Consider the following 16,178-nt stretch of genomic DNA (forward strand, 5'->3'; position numbering starts at 1 on the left):
GACCCGTTTGGTTTTAAAGCGACTTCTCTCGTGGGTAGTCAGTCAGACTTTCAGACAAAATGGTTGCTGCCCAATCATGTTAGTTTATTATCTTACCCCATTAATCATGAATGCATAATATGTGTTAATTCTATCCATAGCAATTGTTTTATTCTGTTCACTCTCGTCCATCCAACTGAAAAAGAAAACCATGATAAAAAGTTTTACAATTCAACAATATAATGTACTTTATTTGGCCTTTTTTACATTTTTTTTTTAATTCACTGATGAGTCTTTTGTAGACGAACCGCGCGGTTGGCGTTAATACTAAATTTCAATCCTGGTATCTATGATAAGTTTATATATGTATTAATCTTTAATCTTTTGGGGGGTATTTTAGATATGCCTGTCGAATGTCATATGATTCAATCCCGTGTAGCCGATATTTCGGTGTGACATGCATTTACGGTTTATATAGAGTAATCTATCAAAGATCTATCACTAACATCCAATAAAACAAAATAAGAAGGAAAAAGGGGGAAAAAAGCACATAACAATATCCCTAATAGTTCCACAGTTTTATTCTAATATCTATTCTTAACTTAGATGATTTCAGATGTGATCTATTAATATACAAGACCACGAAGAAACTGCTGAATGCAGAAAAACAAAAACAGTTTTCATGCTCAAAATACCATGAGCAATGATGGAACAACTATACATATAATTTGTAGTTTATGGGCCAGCTGCAGCCTGCATCCGGGAGCGTGAATTTCGCGCTGTGTAGAGGAACTATTGAGGAACTATTGTTTGCCTTGGTTTTTTTTTTTTTTTTTGCTCTTTGGTCGAGTTGTCTCTCCGACTCATTTTACCGTTTCAATTATCATTCATATAACCGTATGAATAAAGGTACATTTAGGTCACATAGAAAAAAATAATGTCTGTTAATGATATTTTTAACAAATATATAGCAAACGTACTTTTTATATACTCTCATAAATACTTACAATTTAAAAACTGAATAATCTATGACTAGAAATATTTCTATGGCATATCTAAATGTTTGTCTTTTGAACCTTTGGTTACTGTCTGTTTGACTATTGTAAGAAACATTACCTATAATGAATGGAAAGCTGCTTGTAAGAATATGTCAGGTAACACGAATCTGAGGAATTGATATGAAGTTTAATCTTAAAATTGATCGTTTCTTAAGTCCAGTATAATAAACCTTCGATTACCAAACAATGTACGACTGTTGTTATCCTGTACACTATATTCGTGTTTTAAATGTGTGTTTGTGGCGAGATCTTACATAGTAGGAATATATACAAAAGAAGATGTTTTATTATTGCCAATACCTGTTATCTGTATTTTCAAAAAATCATAACGACCATCTATTATTGATTGTTTTTGACAAGCGGCAATGTTAAGATATCTCTTGCGATTGTTGTAGATTTTGAAGCAGAACACAATCTAAGTATAAGAAGTTCTTCGCACTTGCTCCTTGATTTGTCGCGAGCGTCATATTAACAACGAGGCGCAAGTACAAGAACTAATTTTGATTAGATTAAGCAGAACATTGCTTCAATTTCAATTACATCTAAGTTTATATTTCGCGATGCTTCTCTTTTCGATATGTTCGTGCATTTTAATTCAATAAAAAGGCACATTAACTTATTAATATGCAATTCATTTCAATATGTATAAAAGGAAATGTGGGAACAGCAACCCTATTTCATATTATCAAAGATTTGGATATTTTATTTATTTCCGTAAATGCTTTTCTGTGTGATTTTTACCCTATGGTTTTCTTTTTTATTTCTTACCCTATAGTTTTCTATTTGATTTTCACCCTACCGTTTTCCATGTGATTTCTACCCTATGGTTTTCTTTTTGGCTTTTTACCCTATGTTTTTTTTATATTTTTCCCTATGGTTTTCTATGTGATTTTTACCCTATGGTTTTCTTTTTGGCTTTTTACCCTATGTTTTTTTTTTATATTTTTCCTTATGGTTTTCTATGTGATTTTTACCCTATGGTTTTCTATGTGATTTTTACCCTATGGTTTTCTATGTGATTTTTACCCTATGGTTTTCTATGTGATTTTTACCCTATGGTTTTCTATGTGATTTTTACCCTATGGTTTTCTATGTGAATTTAACCCTATGGTTTTCTATGTAAATTTAACCCTATGGTTTTCTATGTGATTTTTTTACCCTATGGTTTTCTATGTAAATTTAACACTATGGTTTTCTATGTGAATTTAACACTATGGTTTTCTATGTGAATTTAACCCTATCGTTTTCTATGTGAATTTAACCCTATGGTTTTCTATGTGAATTTAACCCTATGGATTTCTATGTGAATTTAACACTATGGTTTTCTATGTGAATTTAACACTATGGTTTTCTATGTGAATTTTACCCTATGGTTATCTATGTGATTTTTACCCTATGGTTTTCTATGTGATTTTTACCCTATGGTTTTCTATGTGATTTTTAACTTATGGTTTTCTATGTGATTTTTACCCTATGGTTTTCTATGTGATTTTTACCTTATGGTTATCTATGTGATTTTTACCCTATGGTTTTCTATGTGATTTTTACCCTATGGGTTTCTATGTGATTTTTACCCTATGGTTTTCTATGTGATTTTACCCTATGGTTTTCTATGTGATTTTTACCTTATGGTTATCTATGTGATTTTTACCCTATGGTTATCTATGTGATTTCTACCCTATGGTTTTCTATGTGATTTTTACCCTATGGTTTTCTATGTGATTTTTACCCTATGGTTTTCTATGTGATTTTTACCATATGGTTTTCTATGTTAATTTAACACTATGGTTTTCTACGTGATTTTTACCCTATGGTTTTCTATGTCATTTTTACCCTATGGTTTTCTATGTGATTTTTACCCTATGGTTTTCTATGTGATTTTTACCCTATGGTTATCTATGTGCTTTTACCCTATGGTTTTCTATGTGATTTTTACCTTATGGTTATCTATGTGATTTTTACCCTATGGTTATCTATGTGATTTTTACCCTATGGTTTTCTATGTGATTTTTACCCTATGGTTTTCTATGTGATTTTTACCCTATGGTTTTCTATGTTAATTTAACGCTATGGTTTTCTATGTGATTTTTACCCTATGGTTTTCTATGTTATATTACCCTGTGGTTTTCTATGCGATTTTTTACCCTATGGTTTTCCAACTTTCTAATTTGCAACGTAATCACATACGTGCACTCTCGACATAGACTCGTTCAAGGTTTTCATATATAATCAACGCATTCGTTTATTAATAATAAATGATTAAAGTAGACCAAACACCCTTTGTTACACATGTTTATCATTCACTTTTAATCTTTTTTAACTTTTGACGATCTATTTAATCCTCAATCATTTCATTTATACATTTAAAATTAGTATACCACAACAGATATGATTACCTGTTTAAATTCTTTTCAAAATCCACTTTTAAAAGAAACGTTGCATAACTTATTTATGGGTCATTAAAATTCTTTGCATGTCAACCAACAATGGTGTAGTGGTGAAAATAAATATAAATTATTGCATGTTGTAAATCAAAGATTTACCATTGTAAGATCAATTGGTTGCTATAAATAAACATTGTATACTAAGTGCCATGTTTATACTATCGTATGCGATGAAGATATAATCCACATTGCATTTGTGAAGGCGGGAGAAATAATAATGATTCAGTTGTTGAATGATTATGAAATGATTGACTTATTGACTAATTGATAAAATAGCTGATTCATTGATTTGTTAAATTAATTAATTACTTGATCGATTGATTAATTAGTTACCTGATTGACAGATGAATTAATTAATTGATTGATTGATTGATCACATTCATCCAAAGTGAGATCAGACAAACGAAACCTGAAATTTATTCAGCGTCAATTTCCTGAACAATTTGTTATAAAATGACCGAAAATTGAAATGCACGTGTATATGTACATTCAGTAGAGGAAAGTTCAGGTACAATTAGAAGAAGAGAAATTGAAGTAAAAGTACTATTGGAATTTTGGTCCTCAATGCTCTTCAACTTCGTACTTTGTTCGGCATTTTTAACTTTTTTGGGATTCGAGCGTCACTGATGAGTCTTTTGTAGACGAAACGCGCGTCTAGCGTTTATACAAAATTTAGTCCTGGTATCTATGATGAGTTTATTGGTACAATGACACAGAATACCAATATCGTATTCTACCATCATGTTTAAATCCTGATTATGCATGACATATTTACCGCTGGACGTTGTATAAATGGCATCAATACTGAACTGGATAATAAAGATTAAAAGATAAATTTCTCAGAAATAAAGCTGATACATTTCCTTATTATCTATCTTTTCCTGTTATTGATCGTGGAGATATGATATTGTACAAATAAAATCGGCGTTTCAAATTTCTAGTCTGAATATGACTATTATTATTAATAGCTGATTCAGTAAGTCATAACGACATAATGATAGATAATTAATATAATACATGTATATAATTATAACAAATTTGATGAATACTCTAGATATTTTTATTTTACCATTTGGTTTCTGTTTATTATGTTAATCAGTTTCAGTTTTGATGAATCTCGGAAATGAAAACTATTTTAAATCAATGTTTTATACGTCCTGTTGCTCAGTATATAGCGGGATCGAACACGGTACAAGGTCATGTTAAGCTTGTCGTTAAATTTAAATTTAAATTCAAAAATTTAAAACCCATATATTACATCAAGTGCAACTTAGATAACGGAGTCGTATATATATATATATATTACAGTAGATTATGGATATAACAGTTGGATAATGTAAAATATAGACAAAAAAGGAACAAAACTTGCTTTCACTATGGACGTCATTAAAGTAGTCACTACCGAACTTCCTGCTGTTGTTGGAATAGTAGAAAATGAGGATATTCTTTGGATCCATAATCCTCAAGAAAAAATACTTCAAAAAGTGAAAGTCAATGAAAATATAGATTTAATTCAAGAATTGACCGGTGTTAAAGTGTACGACATAGCGAAACTGGTTAATGATGAGGGATATTTATTGTCTATTTACAGTAGTAATATTCTTAAAATGTTAACTCCTAAAGGACAATTAAAAGCGTTGTCAAATATATCACCATTTCTTCCATTAGGAATTCATATCACTAAAGAAAACGATATTTTAGTAGGATTCCAGGAAAATGCCCCAACCTTTCCAATAACAGAAACATCTCGCAGAGGAATTAGAAAACTTGGTATGGACAGAAAAGTGAAATTTACTTTTGAATACGACAAAGACAAACGCAGGTTATTTACGTGTCCGTACCGTATAACAACGAATATTAACGGTGATATTTGTGTGTCTGACATTATCACTGCCGATAACTCTGGAAGAGTTACTGTTCTTGATAATGACGGCTCAGTGAAATGGAGTTATATAGGAAATCCAGATGTGAACGGTGGATGGAACAAATTTAACCCTGAAGGAATAGCTACGACCTCTCAAGGTCATATAGTCATTACTGACTGTAACAATCATGCTATACATGTTTTATCTATGAAAGGAGATGTGTTATTGTGCCAGAAAACATTGCAGCTTAACTTTATTGCTCCATGTAGTGTATGCATTGGAGAAAATGACATTTTGAAAATCGGCTGTTCATCAACAAAAGGCAAAAGTGAAGCTCAACTAGTATTCCTTAATTTAAACATCGACACATATTGAAGACAACTTTCTTGTTCGGGTGAGGTAAACTTTACAATTCAGAAAAAATATTGCACAGCCTTAAGTTTCATATATTGCAAGATATTTACCATAGACTGTTGTTGAGAACAATAATTGTAAATCGTTGCTTAATGTTCGATCATGATATGCTTATGATATGAATGAAATGAGACTTTGATTATACGTTTGATAAGCGTGATATCACAAATATGGAATACTATTTATTACAATGGAAAAGTGTTTATTTGATATGTCAACCTAGTAGTCTCTAAGTCGACTTTAGATGTTACAACGTGAATTAGTTGTAGATGTTCACGCTCTTCCTAATTTTACATTTTTCATGTTACAAAACATTTTATTGTTTTTTAGCTCGAGATATATCTAATGTTCATCCGTATGACAATAGATCTTACACATTTCAATGGTTCATAATTGTTTGTTTGTTACATTGATATTGTTTACGATTCCCAATATGCGTGTTATATAAGTGGGATTAAGTAATGTATATGACACTATAGAGAAAACAAGAAGAATAGCAAACAAAACGAACGATTGTCATATTACTCTCAGTCACGTTTTTTTCTACATCATGTACATTGTCAGGACATTATACCATTGTTAAATTTTGATGAGGTTGATGCAATAATTTTTAACCCCAGAGATATGATACTCATCGAGGACAACGGCCGAGGGTGAATGTCATGTCTGTTGGTTTGATATTTCAGTTATTAATTTTCTTTTATTAGCGAAAGATATTTAGCTGCTCCTTGTGTTCGTGCTAAATGTATCGACTGCTATGGCAGTTTCTAACTTCTTTTAGTAGAAGAGATGTTAAATTTATCAACTTTTTAAAATTACAACGAAATGTTGTTGGAAGAAAAACAAGAATCGTCCATGAGGTGTGATTGCCTATGATAAATGTGGTGTAGCCACAAAAAAACAAAGACATGATGTTATAAACCAACGGCATTGATATTGAATAGATACATAAGTATTTATAATACACGTTAGCTGTTCCAAATCTCATGATTTTTTTCTCGTTGTGAATATATAATAATCCTTATGCTTTCAACCAATGAGGAAAAGACATTTAATGGTCCCATAATTATATAACTATCGTACTTCCTAGACATGACGTAAAGTGAACAATTTTACAACAACGTCATAAGATTGATAGGCTGCCACAGAACAACATAGTGCTTCTTTCTAGCTTATTTGCCCTTTTTCATAAGGGTCACCAGGAAGATGTGGTATGAATGCTATTGAGACCAAAAGAGACCAAATGACACAGAAATGAACAACTATATGTAACCAGGTAACAATGAGTAAAACCCGTACCACATACTGCCCTAATCATAAAGATATAAGATATTCCTTTCTAGATATTTGTTCTGTATTTTTGTGACAAGGTTTTGATGATCTTAGGGAAAGTTATCTGCACATACCTTGTACAATAAAATCATTAAAGGACATTAACGGATCTGGTTTAGTAATCTGGTGAATGATTCTATTCGTGGTATTATTCATGGTATTTATTGGAGATACGAAATATGTCTCTTCTCTCAGCGTGAATGATCCAGTCTGAAAACAAATGAGATTCTTTATATTTATATTTTATATGCTGTTTTGTAAATATGCTGTTCAAGTCAAATACATATTTAAAAAACAAAACATACAACATTGTGCTTGTGTCAATATTCCATATATGTTTTATAAATTTTTTATTATGCTGTTTTGTAAATATGGTGTTTAAGTTTAAAATATAATTGAGATAAAAGAAAACAAAATAGAGTGTTTGTGTCAATATTCCTTTTAAGTTTTTGTTAAATTCAATTCAATGTTTACCGTTGAATTTTGTATTTAATATTTTAAGCAAACAGGATTATGCATAATTTGAGAAATTTCCCTGTAGTTTTTACTAAGTGATATTGACTTCTGATAACTAACAGGTATAATTATCTTATTATTTATACTTCCTGTCTGTTATTGAGAGCTCCAGATACAAAACGGATACCACTGGATAAAGCATGCGCAATGGTAAAGTTTATGGATTGCTAAGGATAACACTCAAAATGATTCAGAGTCGATTAAGCTATCTCGAAAGGGCATTTTTTTTTCTATCTACTTTGGTTTCTAATGAGAACAAGCCCTTTCAAACATTTATAGGTCTTCAGTTTACCAAAAAAATATATGATTTAAAGTGTCCTTGCTATCGTTAAATCCGGAAATGCATACGTTCGATATCTTTCAGTTTTATAACCTTTTTTCAACTTAGATTTAAATATATTACGAAAGCAAACATATACATTTCAAAATCCGGGACAACATTTCATTACAGGTACTTAAAATCGACTTTTATATGAATGTTATATAATAATCTCCGAATATGTTTTCGTTTTAACTATTTTAAACATTCGAACAGCATGGTGCTTTTTTATAAATTTCCCAATAGTTTTTTCTAACAGATATTGACCTTGGGTAACTCACAGGTACAATTATCTGATTATCTTCACTTCCTGTTTTACATACTAGATAAACATCAATATCTTACTATTCAGTTTATCACTATCTCTCCGTCAACAAATAATATGATATGTCATTATGCATTGTGCATGATTCCCTTAAGATAATAGTAAAAGTTTAAAAATCCATAGTAGTTCAAAAACTAGGGTCGGCTCAAGTATCCTTAGAAAGGGCGAAACAGAAAGAGATTTCTTGAGTGCATACGTCAAAGAAAATGGAGGGTTTACCCTTATATTTAAACATAGATAATTCCCTTTAAATAATAGTAAAAGTTTAAATACATTGCTTTTCATAAACCAAGGTCGGGTCAATTATATATAGAAAGGGCGAAAGACGAAGGGATTTTTTGGGTTCATACGTCAAAGTAAGTAAAGGTTTAACCTTTATATTCAAGGTAGATACCGTTTGATTTTCAGAGGGGGGAAGGGGAGGGGGTGGTTCTAGGCTGATCTTTTGAAAAAAAGGCAGGTCGGGAGTTTTGAACGAAAAAAATCAGGATAGACAACTCGGCAAATATGTTTTAAAAAAAAATGTCAGGATAAACTAATAAAAGGCAGGATCAAATAGAGTGAAAAATACAAATACAGGACAGACATTACAATTAAAATACAAATACAGGACAGAGATTACAATTAAAATACAAATACAGGACAGAGATTACAATTAAAATACAAATACAGGACAGAGATTAAAATACAAATACAGGACATTACAATTAAAAGACAAATACAGGACAGAGATTACAATTAAAATACAAATGCAGGACAAAGATTACAATTAAAAGACAAATACAGGACAGAGATTACAATTAAAATACAAATACAGGACATTACAATTAAAAGACAAATACAGGACAGAGATTACAATTAAAATACAAATGCAGGACAAAGATTACAATTAAAATACAAATACAGGACAGAGATTACAATTAAAATACAAATACAGGACAGAGATTACAATTAAAATACAAATACAGGACAAAGATTACAATTAAAATACAAATACAGGACAAAGATTTCAATTAAAATACAAATACAGGACAAAGATTACAATTAAAATACAAATACAGGACAAAGATTACAATTAAAATACAAATACAGGACAAAGATTTCAATTAAAATACAAATAAAGTACAGAGATTACAATTAAAATACAAATACAGGACAAAGATTACAATTAAAATACAATTACAGGACAAAGATTACAATTAAAATACAAATACAGGACAGAGATTACAATTAAAATACAAATACAGGACAAAGATTACAATTAAAATACAAATACAGGACAAAGATTACAATTAAAATACAAATACAGGACAAAGATTACAATTAAAATACAAATACAGGACAGAGATTACAATTAAAATAAAATACAAATACAAGACAGAGATTAAAATTAAAAGACAAATACAGGACAGAGATTACAATTAAAAGACAAATACAGGACAGAGATTACAATTAAAATACAAATACAGGACGGAGATTACAATTACAATTAAAATACAAATACAGGACAGAGATTACAATTAAAATACAAATACGGGACAGAGATTACAATTAAAATACAAATACGGGACAGAGATAACAATTAAAATACAAATACAGGACATAGATAACAATTAAAATACAAATAAAGGACAGATTACAATTAAAATACAAATACAGGACAGAGATTACAATTAAAATACAAATACGGGACAGATATTACAATTAAAACAAATACAGGTCAGAGATAACAATTAAAATACAAATACAAGACAGAGATAACAACTCAAATACAAATACAGGACAGAGATAACAATTCAAATACAAATACAGGACAGAAATTACAATTAAAATACAAATACGGGACAGATATTACAATTAAACAAATACAGGTCAGAGATAACAATTAAAATACAAATACAAGACAGAGATAACAACTTAAATACAAATACAGGACAGAGATAACAATTCAAATACAAATACAGGACAGAAATTACAATTAAAATACAAATACAGGACAGAGCTTACAATTAAAATACAAATACGGGACAGATATTACAATTACAATACACATACAGGACAGATTACAATTAGAATACAAATACAGGACAGAGACTACAATTAAAGTACAAATACAGGACAGAGATTACAATTAAAATACAAATACAGGACAGAGATAACAATTAAAATACAAATACGGGACAGAGATAACAATTAAAATACAAATACAGGACAGAGATTACAATTAAAATACAAATACGGGACAGATATTACAATTAAAACAAATACAGGTCAGAGATAACAATTAAAATACAAATACAAGACAGAGATAACAACTTAAATACAAATACAGGACAGAGATAACAATTCAAATACAAATACAGGACAGAGATTACAATTAAAATACAAATACGGGACAGATATTACAATTAAAATACAAATACAGGACAGAGATTACATTTAAAATACAAAGGCAGGACAGAGATTACAATTAAAATACAAATACAGGACACAGATTACAATTAAAATACAAATACAGGACAGAGATTACAATTAAAATACAAATACAGGACAGAGATTACAACTAAAATACAAATACAGGACAGAGATAACAATTAAAATACAAATACAGGACAGAGATTACAATTAAAATACAAATACAGGACACAGATTACAACTAAAATACAAATACAGGAAAGAGATAACAATTAAAATACAAATACGGGACAGATTACAATTAAAATACAAATACAGGACACAGATTACAATTAAAATGCAAATACAGGAACCACATATTACAATTAAAATACAAATACAGGACACAGATTACAATTAAAATACAAATACAGGACACATATTACAATTAAAATACAAATACAGGACAGAGATGACAATTAAAATACAAATCAGGACAGAGATTACAATTAAAATACAAATGCAGGGCAAATTGTTTCATCATAGCGCGCCCATCCCCTTAATATCAAATGGTAGGTCCCTAACAATTGGACTAATCTTACCATAAAATAATCGATACATGGATCCCGGCATTCGACATGAAATGATGCGCCTCTGTTCAGATCTTGATAATATCTTTCAGTTGCTTGTAACTACAAGAACACAATTAAAAAAATGCAACTTTAAGACAGTAAATAAAACATGCTAGAATACTTGCTGTTAACAAGATATTAAAAAAGACTGGAAATCAACATCAAGTTTAGAAAAACTACATTTCTTCTTTCCACTTAATTTCCATGATGTTAGATTGTTTTTTAATTTCATGTTACTACACGCATCATTTTTTTTTCTTTTTTATTCAGATTTTACGACATAATGTGCATTATAACCCACCTTAAGAAATAAATTGCAAACATTTGATAGTATGCCTAAACCTTTTCATATTATGCAAACATGAAAACTTGCGAATTAAGCTTATTCCATGCATGCAACTAACGTTAACTTAGTCCATACGCGCGGACTAACACAACAGACTTTGTCCATGCATGCGTGAGCCAAAATAACTTTACATAGACATTTGAAAGTCAAGCAGACTTATTCCATGCAAGTATGTTGTATTTGCTACGTTTCCCCAAGCATATCACAGTCTTTAGAATGAGAGCAAAGTGTTGTCTGCTTAGTATGAATAATCTCATGTCCATGGTGATAAGTTGTTCCTGTCGCTTTTGTCATTGTTCAATGAAGCTGTGTGTTTTGCAAGTTGCCTCATTTTGATTCAAAGTTTGCATGATTATAAAATCAAAATGACATAAAGGCTAGACACATATCTGTGTCAACAGTTAATTTTGTAAAAAAAAAATATTGCTTTCGTATTCATCCCTGGAAATGCGTGCATTTTTAATAAGTGACTGGCGGCTTATTGTTCAGTCAATCTATGTAGAAAAGGCTTAAATATCAATAAAATTGCATTATTAAACATGAGAAGAAGATGTGGTATGATTGCCAAAGAGACAACTCTCCACAAGAGACCAAATGCCACAGAAATTAACAACTATAGCTCACTGTACAATGACCAAAGCCAATACCTAATAGGCAGTTATACCAGGCCTCGAACTGAAAAGAAAAATCACAAAAATATTGAACTCCAAGGAAAATTCAAAAAGGAAAGTCCCCATTATGTTCGCAGGCGCGGATCCAGAGGGGGGTTCCGGGAAGTTGGAACCCCCCTTTTTTTGGGACGATCAATGCATTTGAATGGGGACATGTAATTGGAACCCCCCCCCCCCTTTTGTCCTGGGTTAGGAACCCCCCTTTTTAAAATGGCTGGATCCGCCCCTGGTTCAAAATAAGGAACACAGCAACAAACGACATAAAATAAGGAACACAGCAACAAACGACATAAAATAAGGAACACAGCAACAAACGACAACCACTGAATAACAGATTCACAAGTGTCTTACTAAAAGTCTGAGTTAAAAGTGTTAATACTTTATGATATATGGTTAAGATCATCGTTTTATATATATAAGTGTCCATATTACACAGATGCACCACTCGCACTATCATTTTCGATGTTCAGTGGACTGTGAAATTGGGGTCAAAACTCTACTTTGGCATTAAATTAGAACGATTATATCATAGGGAACATGTGTATTTAGTGACAAGTTAATGGGATTTCAACTTCGTCAAAATTTAATTTAAGCTGGAGCGCGACAGATGGAAAAAGGACGGCTGGACGGACGAACGAACGGACGCACAAACCAAAAGACATAATACCTCTAGTTGATTCATATAAATACATCAATGAAAACTGGAATACTGTGATATTAATGTTACTGATGAAGCAGCATCTTTTATTGCAGTAGAGGTAGAAACATCACAAACATGATTCTATAAGGAAACTGACAAAACATGACCAGGAAGTACTAATCAAAGACAAAACCTAATAGTGTATCATGAAATCTCCGTTTAAAGGAATAGGAAACCGGACAATGATTCCACAGAGTGATAACAATGATGATTTGTTTACGGAAATAGACAAGTGTTATAACAAATAAAACCCCATTTTTAGTAAAAATCTAAGATTTTTATCAAGTCTCCGAAAACAGGAAACCGAGAAATTTTAAATAGAATGCAATTTCAAACTATTTGATTAGTATTTTCTAAAATTTATACGGAATAAACATCTAAGACAAAACTTTTATTTATAATTTTAGAAAAGGTAATAAAATTTGTAAAATGATTCTTTGGAGACATCTGTTCATTTTTTTCTTTAAAAAACGTATGTTCCGTGCTCTAAAAACACTGTTGCAGGTAAGAGGTTAATTAAGCACTCACAAACATGTTTAACCAAGCCACATTCTTGTTTCATGGCAGGTTCCGTTTATTCAGTGGTTTTTGTTGGTTCATGTGTATCATATTTGGTTATAGTAATTTATGTTAATTTTATACATTTAGTCGTTAGATTTATACTTTAAATTGTTTCATATGTCTCCTATAGGGGCCTTTACTAGCCAAATATACGGTATGCAATTGTTCATTGTTGAAGGCCATTTGGTGGCCTATAAGTGTTTTTTTCATTTGAAATATCGTGGATTATTGGTCTCATTGGCAATCATACTTTATTTCCGTGTTTTCAAAATATTCCATAGCCTGAAAAGTAGCATGCGGAAGTAGTTGTTGGTAAAAATTATGTCCATTTATTACAACCTCATTAGTATAGACAATTTTTAAAATAGAACTGGTACATAATCCTATACAAAACAAATGGTGACATAATCGAGCCACCGACATATAAGCAGTGTATATCAATAGAACACGTGGTATAATTGCCATTGATGCAACTATCACCGCCATTAATTTACTTTATGTATGTAAGTGCCTGTCCCAAGTCAGGAGCCTGTAATTCAGTGGTTGTCGTTTGTTTATGTGTTACATATTTGTTTTCCGTTAATTGTTTTTACACAAATAAGGCCGTTAGTTTTCTCGTTTGAATTGTTTTACATTGTCATTTCGGGGCCTTTTATAGCTGACTATGTGGTATAGGCTTTGCTTATTGTTGAAGGCCGCACGTTGACCTATAGTTGTTAATGTTTGTGTCATTTTGGTCTCTTGTGGACAGTTGTCTCATGGGCAATCATACCACATCTTCTTTTTTTTTATATATCAACCAGAATCGAAAATGAATCAATTTCTCAAACCACTCGAGCACTGCGGCCTCTGCTCTTATAGTATCGTAATGCATACTAAGTGAGCAATTGAAAAAGTGAAAACGTACTTTAGTTATTCCTGCGTCTTTTATGATCTTCCCATTAATGTTTCTATGGATAGGTGGCAGTGCTAACAGCTTTGTGTTTGTGACGAGATCAAGATTTACCAGTTCATCCTTGAATACGAATCTAGGTGACAGTTTGAGTGGTAGACTAGGAACGGTTGATCGTTTTGCTCGTATAGAAGCATCAGAAAAAAATGAAAAGGATACATAAGCTGAAAAAGAAAGAAAAATCATCTCCGACATTTAAATAAGTACAAGTGATTGCAGTGATGATACCTAAAATCCCAAAGGGACATGTAAACAATTCAATTTCAATTCTCAATTTTAGGCATTGAAAAAAGTTATAATTCTACGCCTCGTTAAAATGAATTATATATTTGATTTGGATTTTAAAATGATACTTAATAAAGCAATGCGTGAATCTTGATTTGCTGAACATTATTGCCCTAGCCTAAACAATTTATCTCTTTCTAGAATAATATTCAAGATAATAACCAAAAAACGGCAAAACTTTCTTAAAATTGCCAATTCATGGGCAGCAACCCAACAACCGCTGGTCCGATTAGTCTGAAAATTAAAGGGCCTACAGATCTTGACTTGATAAACATTTAAATCCTTTCAGATTTGCTCTAAATGCTTCGGTTTAAGAGTTATAAGCCAAATCTATTTTTAGCCATGGCGGTCATCTTGGTTGGTTGGCTGGGTCCCCTCAAACATTAGTAAAACAAGAAACCTCAATGATAAGTGTGGCCAAGTTTGGTTAAATTTGGCCTATTAGTTTCAGAGGAGAAGATTTTTGTAAAAGATTACAAAAATTTAGGGAAAAAATTGTAAAAAGATTATAAAGGGCAATAACACCTTAAGGCTTCAACTTACCATTATTGTCGACCTATTTGTAGATCTTACTTTGCTGAACATTATTGCTGTTTACAGTTTATCTCCCTCTATGATAATATTTAAGATAATAACCCAAAACGGTAAAATTTCCTTAAAAATGCCAATTCTTGTGCACCAACTAAATGTCCGATTAGTCTGAAAATTTAAGGGCAGATAGATCTTCACTTGATAAACAATTTCACCCCATGTTAGATTTGCTCTAAATGCTTCGGTTTCAGAGTTATAAGCCAAAGTCTACATTTTATCCCTATGTTCTATTTTTAGCCATGGCAGCCGCCTTTGTTGGTTGGCCAGGTTACCGGACACATTCTTTAAACTAGATACACCAATGATGACTGTGGTTAAATTTGGCCCAGTACTTTCAGAGGAGATTTTTGTAAAAGTTAACGACGGACGATGACGGACGCTGGACGCCAAGTGATGAGAAAAGCTCACTTGGCCCTTTGGGCTAGGTGAGCTAAAAAATGGGGAGAGAGAAAAGTGCGTCAGACACATACCGAATAGAGAATAAGGAATAAGAAAGATAACCCTAGACTGTTTTGAAGGCATTATGGTTACAAGAGCGCAATTATTTGTTTACATTTAACCGGCAAGTGTTCACGTGTTTTACCCCAAGATGGTACTCAGAATAGAATCCTATACGGCTTCTGATTGTTTGGTACAGGATTGGAATTACATTTAATCGAAAGCTTATCCAATTAGGTTTAAAAATTGCCGAAAATCATATTCACATTTTACGAAGTATAGAAAATATCTTCAATTTCTGCACGTCGGAGCCATTAAAAATATGCCTTTTTCATTAAGCGAAAAAAGTAGACGAT

The 16,178-nt window shown here is 31.5% G+C and overlaps 2 protein-coding genes across 3 annotated transcripts in view; one reads left to right on the forward strand and one right to left on the reverse strand.

The window, feature by feature from the left end:
* The window catches only part of LOC139503905 (uncharacterized), a 41,403-nt gene that overhangs the window by 23,992 nt on the left and 1,233 nt on the right, over positions 1–16,178 (reverse strand). For both annotated transcript variants that reach the window (XM_071293914.1, XM_071293913.1), the window contains exons 2-6: positions 14,464–14,672; positions 11,249–11,338; positions 7,167–7,302; positions 987–1,095; positions 97–175 (exon numbers count right to left, since the gene is read on the reverse strand). In XM_071293914.1, the coding sequence (XP_071150015.1) occupies positions 97–175; positions 987–1,095; positions 7,167–7,302; positions 11,249–11,338; positions 14,464–14,672 (623 nt within the window). The remainder of the gene's footprint in view (positions 1–96; positions 176–986; positions 1,096–7,166; positions 7,303–11,248; positions 11,339–14,463; positions 14,673–16,178) is intronic.
* LOC139503906 (uncharacterized) lies at positions 4,730–7,508 on the forward strand. Its single transcript, XM_071293915.1, has one exon. It carries the CDS (start codon positions 4,858–4,860, stop codon positions 5,719–5,721), a length of 864 nt encoding a protein of 287 aa, XP_071150016.1. The 5' UTR covers positions 4,730–4,857; the 3' UTR covers positions 5,722–7,508.

Source organism: Mytilus edulis, chromosome 14 (genome assembly GCF_963676685.1).
Source record: "Mytilus edulis chromosome 14, xbMytEdul2.2, whole genome shotgun sequence".
NCBI classification, from domain to species: Eukaryota; Metazoa; Mollusca; class Bivalvia; order Mytilida; family Mytilidae; genus Mytilus; species Mytilus edulis.